General features: G+C 37.5%; 1 protein-coding gene across 2 annotated transcripts in view; it reads left to right on the forward strand.

The window, feature by feature from the left end:
- The window catches only part of EXOC5 (exocyst complex component 5), a 28,686-nt gene that overhangs the window by 2,106 nt on the left and 13,048 nt on the right, over nt 1–13,532 (forward strand). For both annotated transcript variants that reach the window (XM_054826369.1, XM_054826370.1), the window contains exons 2-10: nt 2,005–2,096; nt 5,701–5,848; nt 6,248–6,442; nt 10,732–10,796; nt 11,227–11,255; nt 11,408–11,517; nt 11,959–12,003; nt 12,103–12,243; nt 13,330–13,412. In XM_054826369.1, coding sequence (XP_054682344.1) covers nt 2,005–2,096; nt 5,701–5,848; nt 6,248–6,442; nt 10,732–10,796; nt 11,227–11,255; nt 11,408–11,517; nt 11,959–12,003; nt 12,103–12,243; nt 13,330–13,412 — 908 coding nt within the window. The remainder of the gene's footprint in view (nt 1–2,004; nt 2,097–5,700; nt 5,849–6,247; nt 6,443–10,731; nt 10,797–11,226; nt 11,256–11,407; nt 11,518–11,958; nt 12,004–12,102; nt 12,244–13,329; nt 13,413–13,532) is intronic.

The raw sequence follows: 13,532 nt of genomic DNA on the forward strand, positions 1-13,532 counted from the left end.
AAATTGACTGTTGGGGCTCATCTGATAACAGGCAAAGGACTTGCAAATGACATTTGTAATAGCTGATTTTCAGCAATTTCTGCAGAACTGGATAGGAGACTTAAAATAGGAATTAGGCTGTCAGCTATAGGTAACCCTGTTATCAAGATAGCATTAAAGAGAGCAAATGTATATGGAAGATATGATATACAAACAAAACTAAACTTTTGGATTTGCAGTGGAACCTGTGAAATCACGTCTTAAAATGACACCGTTGGACTGCATTTATTCTTTATAAATAAAGTAGATTATTTTTAGCACACCATTTGTGAAACTTTTGATGAAAAAGATTCACATAAAGGAAACTTAACATTGTGTATCAGGAAGAACTGGGTTAGAGAGATGAGCGTCTTGTAGAGAAATTGTATGCCTGTGGTATCATCCAGATATTTTTGAAGCTTAACCAGGGAGGCTGAGCAAAACAGTTACTTTAGTCAGTCTTTAAATGAGGAGTTGCTGGGTGATCTGTTAAAAGGGTGAAACTTCTGTCTAGCTGGATTCAGCATGTTGCAAAGTATATTTAAAAAACTTTTATATTTAATAGCTGGGCCTAGCCAGATAGGGCATAGTGCGATTTTTGAAGAATGGCAAATGTTGAACTGGCAATGTTTGCTTTCCAACCCTTATTTTTAGTTATTGAAATAATACTATAATGCTAGTTTTTTTCCCTCCCTATTATTTCTGACAAGGTTTTAGACCTATTGGTACAAGAACCAACTTGATACCTGTGGACATCTGTTTCTTTTTTATTATTTTTATTTTTTGAAACCAAGCTTTATCAAAAGCAGTGGTGGCATGTCCATGTTTCATTATCAGAAATGAGCCATGGCAACTGCCACTATTACCCAGAGCCACTCCTGGCTCTGTGTTGGGTTGCGTTTCATGGTTTTAGAACCATTGCTGCATGTAATTTAAAAGCTTTCCATGAAATCCTGGTGGTTGTGAGAATACTTTGCTTACTGATCTTAGATGTGCTGATGTTAGCACCTAAACAGTGCTGCTAGATTGCCAGTGAAACTGAAGTGATAAATACTAGGTTTTTTATAGGATAGGTGTTGGACGATGTTTTGGGTATTTAATATTAACTGTGTGCAGAAATGTTTGAACTGGCTTAAGTATTAGGCCAACTAAAATAGGGGCTTTTGGTTTTATAATGAGGTCTCTGGCTTCAGAAAGCATTGTTGGGTAGAAAAATAATCTTAACTGTTCACCATTGTGTGCTTTTTTTTTTATGGAAGATCCAGCAAATATTATGGAATAAACTTGAGTAACCTTGTGTTTTTAGCATCGCTCATGCCCTGGTTTTCCTTCTTGGGAAAGTCAAGTCCATCATCTGGTTTTTATGCTTGCTTTGTTTTGTGGGTTTTTTTTTTTCCTTTTTATCTGCTTTGTTTCTGCAGCTGCAGTTTGATGTTGTGTAGTGTCCAGTGGCAATCTCGTACTGTTTTTGCCATGGGATAGTGCCTTGGTCAGTTCTGCTTTTGGTGCCATTGTTGTGAACTGCATCAGAGATTTGAGCAACTGCAAAGAAAACTTACTTTGCCACGTAATTTTTTAGACAGATCAACTCTCTTACCTGATTTGCTGCACAGCTGATGGCTGGGACTTGTGATGTAATATCTCAAATCAGTGTAGCTGCTGCATGGTTCAGACACTTGTAATGACAAGCCCTATGCTCAGCTGGAAATAAGGACAGGTGATTTAGAGCCAACTCTTCACAGACCTGCAGCAAATTCTTTGCTAGCAGTCTGACAATGTCTAGACTAGATGTTCAAACCCACCATATTAAGAACAGTTTTCTCTATATTAAGTATGTAAACATAAGAAGTGATGGGGTAATTGTCAACACTGTACTTGCTCTTGATTGTAGTAAAGCTTCTAAACACTTTGAAAATGATGTGTAAGCAGCTGCTTAAGGAACAACCTGCTGTGGCACATTGTAAGGAGTTTTTATTCTGTGGCTAGGAGCCTTTTGTGGCAGATGAATACATTGAACGCCTGGCATGGAGAACACCTGGAGGAGGTTCCAGAGGTGGAGAAGCTTTTGATCCGAAAAGGTAAAATAAAATTGCATAATGGTCAAAGCGAATGTATCTCTAACTGTACTGTTTTATTACACATATAACAAAAAGCCTGTACGTAGTGTTGGTGTGTGTCCAAGGAGGTTTTCATTTGGGAGAATTGCTAGAATTTGTGACCATGAGCCAATTATTCAGAACCAATTATTCAGTAACAAGAGTAGGGAAAGTCACTTTCTCATTTAGACCTTTTGAATGAAGGAGAATTGATGTTGTTTGTCCATGTCAGACATGAATGTTCCAAAGCACTAGAGTTGCGGATTAAAGCATAATATGAGGCTTCACTGCTATGATAGTTAAGTCAATTTAATGAGTTTCTTGATAGTTTAGCTCCCTGAGTTGCCCTGTTGTAAGACTCCATGCTTTACAGTCCTGGTGCAAACAAAGGGAAAAAACAGGTAGGATGGCAAGAAAGGCAGGAACCTGGCAAAGTTGACTTAAATTGTTTTAAACTGAATTGGTGTGAGTTTGTATAGTCTGAATCAAATGAACAGCTTGTGGCTGCTGAATGGAGATGGGCTTGTGCTCCTCTTCCTTGCTTTTGGCTCCACACTGTGATGTCTCATCTTGAGCTAGCTCTAGGCACATGATGTCACGATAAACTAATCTAACTCACTAAAATGGTGGAAAACTAACCTGACATGAAAAATAGTTTGTTTGGGTTTTTTTCTAGTTGGGTTAACAATTTTGGGGACTGCAAGAGCCTGGGAGCGGGTGCAAAGGGAGGAGGTTGTGTGTCTGTGAGTGGGTGGTGGGAAGGAGTATGGGTGTGGAAAGGAGGAAGGCTAGGGGAGGGAAAGTGGGGGAGGAGGGAGTGCAGGACCTTCTCTTGTCTGCAGTGAGCTGCCATGGCTCTGTTGAGAAACCTCACCCTGCAAAGCCAGCTCTCTGGTTACTGGGCCAGCATCGGGTGGTGCATTGGTAACTCAGAGGCACAATTTTATACATCAGTGTTCCACATCTAAGCTTCTCTACTCCAAACCTCTGGATCTTCTGTTTTGAAATATGCTACTTTTTAGCTTTTGTACCCATAGTGGTATTCTTTCTGGAGATGTAATTAACTTTAGTGTTTTCATTTTTCACATGATTATAACTTGGGAGATGAGCTTGACCTTCTTCCTGTTACAGTTACTGGAATGCTGTTGAGCTAGCAGGCTCAACAAAAAGTTTAGCTGCCTGAGTGTTAATTTAGATTATGGTGATACGAATTCAAAAGTGCAATAATTGCTCCTTAGTGACTTATCGCCTACAGGATCTTATTCCAGATTGAGATTGTTTGTAGTAACCTGAGCTGGAACTCTTAAGAAGTTTAGGAATTACTAACTTCATAGACAAGGTTTTTCTGTTATCCAAAAGCAGATAGAAAAAGCTTCATTAGCATGGTCAAAGGACATTCCTTCTGGAGCAATCTGGCTCTTTGGAGGCTATGAGAAGAGGAAGGATATTGTTGGAGTTCTAGCAAGATGCTTGAACCCTTGACATTCAGTCTGGGGCCTGTATCCTATGCAGAGCTTTACCTGTGACTTAAGCAGAAAGAAGCCTGGAAATCCACAACATTGCTCTGTCCCCACAGTTGTGCCTAGCATGTATTTTAGGGTAGTTAATGATTTGTAACAACACCAACTCAGTTTAACCCATCTTCTATATTTCAGCTGGTTTGATTGTGTTAACTTCTGTGAAGTGCTTTCATATTTTTCAGGACAAGTGGGAGAATCCTGCAAGAGTAAATATTTTTTCTTGTGTGATCTTCTAGTATTGGGCAGGGAGTCAAAATTAATATCAAAAAGAAACAGACCTTTTGGTGTGTGGGTTTTTTTTCTTTTCTATTTTGAGATGATGCTTTTGTTTGGTAGAAAGAATGTTGGATTCTTTATTTTTGTTCTAAGAAACCTGACCAGCAGCTACCTTTCCTACTTGAGCATTCTTTCCTCTCTCACTATATTGAATACTTTTGCTGAATAAATGCTGAGTTGGTACAATACCTGTTTAAAAAACAAACCCCAAACTGAACTGAATCAGCTTGTTAAAATGAATAGAAACTCTCTGCACTTCTCTAGGCTTTTGTTTGAAAGCATGTTTAGTGTCACGATTGTTTAAATTTTATTTTAAAAATATTTCTGTAAGCTTAAGTTGTGACTTCTAGTTTTCTGTGGAATCTAATGCAACATACTTACTCTTGGGCTTCTGGCAAGCAGGAAGTGGAGGAAAGAAGTCATAAACATCTGTCCCAATCCAGTTTTCTTTAATAAATTGTGCCTTTAAGTCACTTACTGTTGTAAAGATGGCACTTGGAAGAGGTTTTCAGACCACTACAGTGGGCAGAAAGGCAGTTCACATGCTCCAAGCAGCAGTGTAAAAGCCAGTCATTTTAGCAGCAGAAGTTAAAACTGAAAGTGCAGTGACCCTCCCAGCTAAAGAGAATCACATTAGTATCATGTAGGTGTTGCTTGGGGAAAGCTCTAGATGTTGGCCAATAGAGGTGCTGTAGTTGTTACTGGGAAGGAGTCATGTGAGGGTGGAATAATTATGTTCTGCTTCTCCCTTCTGGTTACTGAGTCTCTGGTCTGTGTGTGGGGAGCCGGGAGAGAAACAGTGTGCTCATTCTGCCTTTCAGCACCACTGCAGCTTGGAAGGGCGTCGTCACATTCCCAGTATACCTGCCGAACAGAGTATTTGTGAAAAATGCCGATTCCTGAATAGTCTAGAAATAGCTCCCTGGAAGGGATTCCTGTTTCCTCTCCTCTCCTGCTTTGACATTAAACCTGCACAGCAGAGTTCTCAAATCTTTCATGTTTTCAGTTATTAGCATGAGTTTTATGGCTGTGGAGGATCTGGGCATAATCCACTCCTTGAGTATCAGTGACTGGGATGTTTAGAAAAGTACAAGCTGAAAAGCTGACTGGACAAAAACAGGAATGAGAAAGAAAAAGACATTGAGAATGGAATGAAAAAGAGTAGAGGATATCGAAGAATGCATTCAGTTGTACTGTGTTTGAGAAGAGTAAACTGTGAGTCTGAAAGAAAAATCTAAAGTGATTGTAAAGGGCAGGAAAACCCCCTCAAAATGGTATATGTTATAGGAAGAAAAGAAGTGAAGTCAGGAAGCAATGTGGTTATAACCAAAACATTAAAAGACTATATGATTGTATTGTTTGCCTGTTAATAAGATGCTGATTTACAAGTTTACAGTAATATGTACAGTAGAAAATATTTTCCCGTTATAGTCCTTACATTGAAGGGATGTAGTGGCCTAAACTCTTTGAGACTTACGTAGGGAAGATGGGGATATAGGGATTTTTGTACCTGTGGCAGAGTCACGTTCTTGAGTGATTGGTATTTAGGTATTCCCCTCTCCCCTGGCTTACCTTTTATGTGATCATATAGCTTTTATGTAGGGATAGACTTCTACACAACCAGGGCGATGTAATTTTAAAACAAAATAGCATTTGTAAGTTAGACTTGATTATACCACCCTTGCAGGCAAGTTCCTCTCTTTGATTTTTTTTTTTTTTAGCTCTCTGCAGAAGACAATGTCTTTCAAACTAAAGTCTGCTTTCCTGTATTTTGTTTTATTTTAAATCAGATTATTGGAAGAATTTGTAAATCATATCCAAGAATTACAGGTAATGGATGAAAGGATTCAGAGAAAGGTGGAGAAACTAGAACAGCAATGCCAGAAGGAAGCAAAGGAATTTGCCAAGAAAGTACAAGAGCTGCAAAAAAGCAACCAGGTAAAATCTAAAAAGTGTAGTCAGTGCTAAGCTGTGCAAGTTTTAAAAATGTCACATGCTCTATTAAAATTTCTTCGTACAGCATGCTACTCTTTGAGATAAGAATAAAGAGGGTTTGATGGAAAACAATTTCCCCTGTCAAAGGGGGCTTATCTGCATGTTCCATTAATGAGTGTTAGCTATTCTGAAAGTAGCGAGTCTTCACAATAGTTTAAAGGAAGACACTCAACTTTAAGCAGTTGTGTGTGCTTGCTTATTGGTGCCAAGTAGTTTTGAGATACAACACCTGGAAAGCTGATGCCTGCATTCACGATGCTTCTTACTGAAGTAAATATAGTGTTGCCTAAAGTACAGTAAATGGAAATTGTGACTTTTGTGTCTGTGTCTACGTTCTCCCAGGTTGCCTTCCAGCATTTCCAAGAACTAGATGAGCACATCAGCTATGTAGCAACTAAGGTCTGTCACCTTGGCGACCAACTGGAGGGGGTAAACACGCCACGGCAACGGGCTGTGGAGGCTCAGAAGCTGATGAAATACTTTAATGAGTTTCTGGATGGAGAGCTGAAGTCTGATGTTTTTACAAACTCTGAAAAGGTAAGAGCTGTCAGCGGGATGAAAGCAGTTCAAAGCGATAAGCAGTACTGCCCTAATTACAAGCTGCTACCATGACTTACCATGGTCAGACTTCAAACCAGTGAGTGACTGACTTGTTAAAGTTTCATTGTTCTGAAATGTAAATTAACAACACTAGGCTGCAGATTGCTGATAAAGCATTTGTATTCAGTGATGCTTAATGTGGCAATGTTGGCATTTTTCATTTTATGAAATTATCAGAGATTTGAGAAATGCTGGGAGGGCAACTTTAGAGCGTGTACAATATCTGCCTTTTTCCTTTGAACCCCTTGCCTCAGATCCACCCTGTAATGCAGAACGTTTCTGAATGCAACTTCTTTGTGAAACTTTACTCTGTTGGGTCAGTCCACTGGCCTTGGATACCTTTTTGTCACAGCATGCCTTTGGGCTTTGTATAGTCCTGTGGTTATGTCTCCACCCTCTGAATTTAGAGGAACCAGGCAGGAAAACTTCAAAGAAATGTTAAAGCATTTTGTTTTTCTTATGCTTCAAGAGTATATTCATGAAGCAAACATAATCTGAATGGTGTGGCTAATAGAAATAAGCTGAAGGAAAAGTGTCCAGCTGTCAGCAAAAGGGCACGTATTAGATTTCCATATGCAGTTTGAAAGCTAAGTAAAGTTGATGGTTTGGGTTGGTTTTTTGTTTTGTCTTGGTTTGGTTTTTTTTTGTTCTTGTTGGTGGTGGGTTTTTTTGAGGTGTGTCCTGAAGAATCTTCCTGCTCTCCTTAAATTCTGTGCAGTAGTATGATTGTAGTCAGGAAAAAATTACAGTATGTGGGAACAGCAAAAATTTGGTTTGCACATTCAGCAAAAAAAATATGTGCTTGAAACGCAGCTCATAAAGGACCCGAGAATAGGTTAATAGTCATCCCTCTACTGACCTGAAGTATCTCTCAGGGAAATGAAAAACTAATCATTTCATAGAGCTGTATTCCCAAGAAGTCAGGTGGATAGTAACTTTTGATTTATGATCTGTGGATATATGGTAATTTCCAGTTGGTAGTTTGCCCTAATCAAAGAAGGAGCACATAAAAACTTCTCTGACTTCCAAGTAAAACAGGAAGGTTTCAACATAACAAAAGTTTTTCTATGGACAGCCTTTTCCAGGCCTAAGTTTTTCTTTTTTATTTTTTCCCCTAAGTTGAAATAAAACATGCATTTTTAAAATGTTTAATGGCAACATTGTAAATAACAAAGCCTAAGTTAAAGAGAATTATGTGTTGTCTACTGAAGAATCCCATTCAACTTCCACTTATAATTTAAGGTTTTGTAATACTTTCTGTTAGAGGATATGAAAAAAATGGTAGATAAATTGGGTAAGCCTGGAAATTGGTAAACAAATTAATCTTTATACACCCTGAAGAATAACAAGACATTCAGCAAATCTGGAGGAAGACCTATGTAGTAAAGGCCAGAAGTCTTGTGCCAGTCTGCAGAAGTAGTGTGTGGGAACACAAACAAGATTTTCTAGATACAAGTTTTCTTACTGAGACTAATTTCAGTCAAGATGGGTTAGTACTGTTCTGTAGCTTTTTGCCTCCTAGTTTAAATAGTAAGTAGAAGTAGTGTTTATAAAAGAACCTGCCTAGACATGCACTGTCACATCTTAATGCATCTTAGAACTAAAAATAGTTCTAAACTATGAAACAGTAACAAATATTCTTAAATGTCAAACCTTAATGCTTTGTCACTGTCTTCTGATCTTCAAACTGATTTGGGTTTTAGATAGTGTTTTGGAGGATGTTACCATTTTCTTTTATACTAAGCCATCCCTCACAACTGTAGGTTTTTCTTTGAGACGTTTAGGGCAGGCGATACTGTGAAAGGAGAGGCAAGAAAAGAATTATAATGCAGTTATTTCTTAGGGAATTCATATTTTTCTCAGTAGTGTCAGTTATTAATCTGTTGGCTTCCTTTTTTTCCCTATGCTCAAGTTGTTGCTTCCCACATTACTTTCTCCTAGCTGTACTGAGCAGTTTCTAACTTAGCGTCTCTGTGAAGGTTTTTCTATGCTGTCTTGTTCTATATTATGTATTGTGTGTCATCATCCTTTGAATCCTTATAATTTCCCTTGAACTGCCAGCTAACCAGTCCCTCTCCTGTACTGAAGAGTCTTGAAGTGAGCAAATCACTCCAGTTAAAACAGTTAAACTACCAAAATGATACAGCAGCTCACTTGTTTACCATGCAATAGTATTGTCTTGTGTTTAATGTGTTTACTATTATTCTTAACTCCTTTTCTCCGTTTATGTTCTGTACTCAAAGTTATTCTGTTATGCCTTTTAATTTGTTCATAAAAATATTTTGTGTTAATATTCTCTTGCTATTATTTGTCCACAGTTTTTCAGATTTTTTCCCAGATGTGTTCTAGGCTTTAGGTTGTATTTTACAGAATATATATTTATTTTGATTTAATAGTTTACAGAAGCCTGATTCAATTAAAAATGAAATATGTCCAGATTTAAGCAGAAACCATGGAAAACTGATTTGTCATGGATTCTGTTGTGTATAAGAAAAGGCTCTGAATTCAATAAAATCTAAGTTAGTTAACAACTATTGTGTGAAGAGGAGACAAAGAAAATGTTGTATTTGTGGGGTACTTTGAGGTTTTTTGTTGGTTTGTGTTGGGTTTTTTTTGTTAACATCAGTGAATAACTGCTAATATATAGACTATTCCAATTACATCACTATTGATCAGTTTTTACTTAGGTATTAAGGTTGCTGTAAGCTAATAGAAATAACCGCTGTTTCATTGGATTTACTTGAGGAGCGTAGCTGCTTTTGACTTAAGAGGCTATTGTAAGCTGACAGTTCAAAACATAAGCTGCTCTTAATAAGCAGAATGGATGTACTTTATGAGAGCCCCTGGTTTTGCTGAACACCCAACCTAGCGTGATGCCTGTGCTCTGTGTTCTTACCTGTGTGTCATGTACTATTCTTGAAAAGTTTTAATTCCAACCTGCTCTAAGTGGTGGGAGAATAGGATTTCATTACTTCCTTTCCTCTCACTCCAGTTCCCTGGAACATGACTAACAGGAAGAACAAGAACGGCATCTTCTCAGTGTTCTCTGTTGTGTCAGCTTAGAAAGGTTTTGCTTCAATGTAGTAGCTAGAGCTTTCATTGCCCCCTTTGAGGTGCCTTCCAGTCATCAAGAGAGCATAATAAAGTCTGTAAAACCATCCCAGAGTTGTGTCCAGTTTGGGCCAGTCAACACTCTGCGTGTGCTTAAATCCAATAAACCAGCCTTGTTCCCCACACTTTCAAGTTGGTGTTTTCTACAGGTCTAGTCAGCCTAGTGCAACAGTCGCTAAGTGCTACTTAGGTGCACCTCCCATGCTGATTGATTGTGGAAGAATAAATGGTAAAAGGTTTTGCTGTGCAGGACAGAGGAAAATTTACATGCTGCATTAACTTTATTTGTTAGCTTTTGTATCCATGCGACTGTTTCTATTTTGTAGATGCACAATTAACTGACCTTCATCTTGATCTTTGCTTTGGACCTCAGAGTTTATAATTTCTAATACAGCTTCCATTTCTCCTTCCTTGGAAGAATGTGAGCTACTCCAACTATGCTGTACTTTGATCCCCTTTTTCCCCTTCCTCCCCTCTCCATGCTGAGCATTGGCATGGCTTTTTTGGATACAGCTATGCAGCTAATTTCATCAATTTTGAAGAACTCCGTAGTGCTTTTTGTTACATGTCTGAAAGGGTTGCTAGCCATTTCACTTCTGAGTTCAACAGAGATCTCTCCTGGTGGGGTGTGAGTCAGTAAGATTTTATCCTAATCCCTTGTAAAGTATAGTATTGCAGTTCAGCCATCTGTGTGTTACAGATAGGTATTTTATTCCCAAATGGAAGGGTGCAAAATTTCATGCAATTGCTCTGGACACGTTCTGATCTAATCAGCCCTGAGGAATCTTTGGTCTGCAAGATGTATAGCTATGTTGGCACAGTGCAGCGATGAGATATTTGTCCAGGTAGCTTAGACACCTACACAGACACACCCAGTGTGAACATGAAAGACTTTTTATCATATTTTGAGCTATATCATGTTATGTTAAAAAAAATACCTTAAGCATCATAAAAGTATGTACTGGAACTTAAAGGGGGTGATCTCTTCCACGGGTGTATCAACTCAGCCAGCTTTAGAAATAGCAACTACGTGTATGAAAATAGGACAGTGGAGGAAAGGAGTAGCCCAAAGTCAGACCTTCTTTAATATTTCTGTCATGTTTTACTCTTAACAGATTAAAGAGGCAGCTGATATTATTCAGAAACTGCATTTGATTGCACAGGAACTGCCTTTTGACAGGTAAAATTCTATCTGAAAATCTTTTAAAAATATTCACATAGCTCTAATTTTTTGATGCTTCCCCTGTCTACTTTTTTGGTGCTTTACGTAGTGATTCATGTAGCTTTTGAGATGGATTGTGTGCTTATTTCTCTCTCCTCTATTCTCAGATTTGTATTCACACACTCATGTTGTAGGATCATCTTTACATACACATCCTAAACTGCTTAACAGACTTTTAATGGGATAATTCTGCTGTGCTGACTTAATGCTAGATTTGAATTAGATGCTCATAGGTTTTTATGGATATAAAGCGTGTAACTTTTCCGTCGTCTTTGTGTTACATGTTTTCCTTTTTAAGTGGAGTGCCTGTTACTCATGATCTAGGATGTCTGTGATTTCTCATGATGTGGATTTGAATTTAATCATGGTATTTTTTTGTTGTTAACAGGTTTTCTGAAGTAAAATCAAAGATAGCAAGTAAGTTATCTATCCAGTTCAATCCATATTCCTATATTTGAATTGTTAAAGATGATTACAGAAGTATGCAATACTGTCAGTATTACAGTTTTTGTCGGTGCTTGTGTTGCATAGCCTGATGGATTTTTGTTGTTATCCCTTTTCCTCTCCAGGTAAGTACCATGATTTAGAGTGCCAGCTAATTCAAGAGTTTACCAGCGCACAGCGGAGAGGCGAAATCTCCAGAATGAGAGAAGTAGCAGCAGTTTTGCTTCATTTTAAGGTAAAACCTGAGGGGTTTAACCCACAATACAGTAAGCGCCTGTTTTAAGTGAATATATTTGAATGGGTAAAACCACCATATCAGATAACACGTGTAACTGTAAAAATACTGAGATGTTCCATCTGAAATCAAATGCAGGGGAATAAAGGAGGCAGATGATGGGGGATTGGAGGCAGTGTCAGTAGAGACCATTCTAAAATAATCTTTTCTTGTATGTGTGTGTGAACTGACTTTTGTGGTTGAGAAAGTGTTGAAACCTGTGGTGATAAGTGAAGTTATGTTAGGTTTGTAACAAAAATGGGTTTGAAAGAGTCTACACTTTTGATCAATCTATTTTTTTTGCAATAACTTTTTCACAGGGGTTGTATTTCCTTGACTTCATTCTATACTGAAAGCATGGAGAACTTACTTTAACACTGAGTTGTTTTGCTCCTTCCATAGGGCTATTCCCATTGCGTTGATGTGTATATAAAACAGTGTCAAGAGGTAATGCATTTTGTTTTACATGTATCTCTTTAAGTGTTGATTTATTTAGTTGTATAGATTGTTGTAAATATATTATGAAATGTGCTTCTAAAACCCTAGGGTGCATTCCTGAGGAATGACGTCTTTGAAGATGCCGCCATTCTCTGCCAGCGAGTGAATAAGCAAGTTGGAGAAGTCTTTAGCAATCCAGAGACTGTGCTAGCCAAACTCATTCAAAATATCTTTGAAGTTAAACTTCAGGTATTTCAAATTTTAACATGCTGAAGTTCATTGAGGAGACTTTTCATCCAAAAATATTGTAATAACATTTAATGAGAATTTACAGTATTTGTAGTCTTGTATAAGGATGTAGAATCACAGCTGATTGATCTGTAACAATTCAGATAATAAAGTTTATATCAAATAAAGCTGCTTGTACTCTGAATACAGTGCAACTGAAAATACTCAAATTCAGTATGTAAAGTTATAAGGGAATCAGTATGTTCACTGGGTAATTCGTAAAGATGTCATACGCATATTTGATTTCTTCTGTATGTCCCCTGCCAAGAATATGTCAGGAAAAGAAGTTTCACATTTAATAAGTATCTTTAGTGTGTTCGTTCTTGGAATTGGGTTTCATGCGTGAGGTTAGCACTGAATAAGTGGAAATAACTTATGTTGTGAATACTGTCTCGCAGTTAATGCAATATTTATATGGAAGCCTGGAATAGTTGAAAATACTAAGTTTTCCATCCTGCAAATACACTCAAGTGTGTAAAGTCGACAACGTGACTATTTGTTGCAAAAGCAGTTTCCCTGTAGATGATGTTGTCCTTATCATGTAGAGATTGAGGTTGTGTCAACCCCAAATTTGTGTGTCAGTTTTGACTTAGTATTTTATGGTAAATAATGTATTTATCCAAATATTCAATGGCAAGAAGGCACTAAGCTTGTATCTGCTTTGTGTATGTAGTACGATAAGCAAGTATGTAAGCATCTCCTTTGCTTACTGTCAACTGCAGAAATGCCTCTAGGCCTCCGGTGCTTTTGATTCTTAAAAAGAGAGGATTTTGTGTTTGTTGGTCAAGTGCATTTTCAAAGTAATCTGTCTTTTGTCTTTGCTTCACACACTACTGCCTTGTATTAGTAAATAATTTTCTTCTAAAAGATGCACTTAACTCAATCTGTAGATAATGCAAGATCTGTAAATTAGAGATTTAAAAACAAAGACTATATGAATTACCTTAAGTAAGATATACACTTCGCAGTAAACTATGTATAATCTAGCAAGTAGTGAACAGGACGTGTGGCATTTATTCTTCTAACAGATGTATCCAAATTTTACAGAGTTATGTAAAGGACCAGCTAGAAGAACACAGGAAATCAGATGCAGAACAGTATCTTAAGAATCTCTATGATCTATATACAAGGTATTTATATATTGATGATAAAATTATTGTTGTAGATATTCTCTTGTAATGGATTGATTTATTATTAAGATGTAGGAAGAGATGCCAAAAATGTAAACTTCTCATAAAATTGAAATTTTT

The sequence above is a fragment of the Grus americana genome, chromosome 5 (assembly GCF_028858705.1).
Source record: "Grus americana isolate bGruAme1 chromosome 5, bGruAme1.mat, whole genome shotgun sequence".
In the NCBI taxonomy this organism is placed as follows: Eukaryota; Metazoa; Chordata; class Aves; order Gruiformes; family Gruidae; genus Grus; species Grus americana.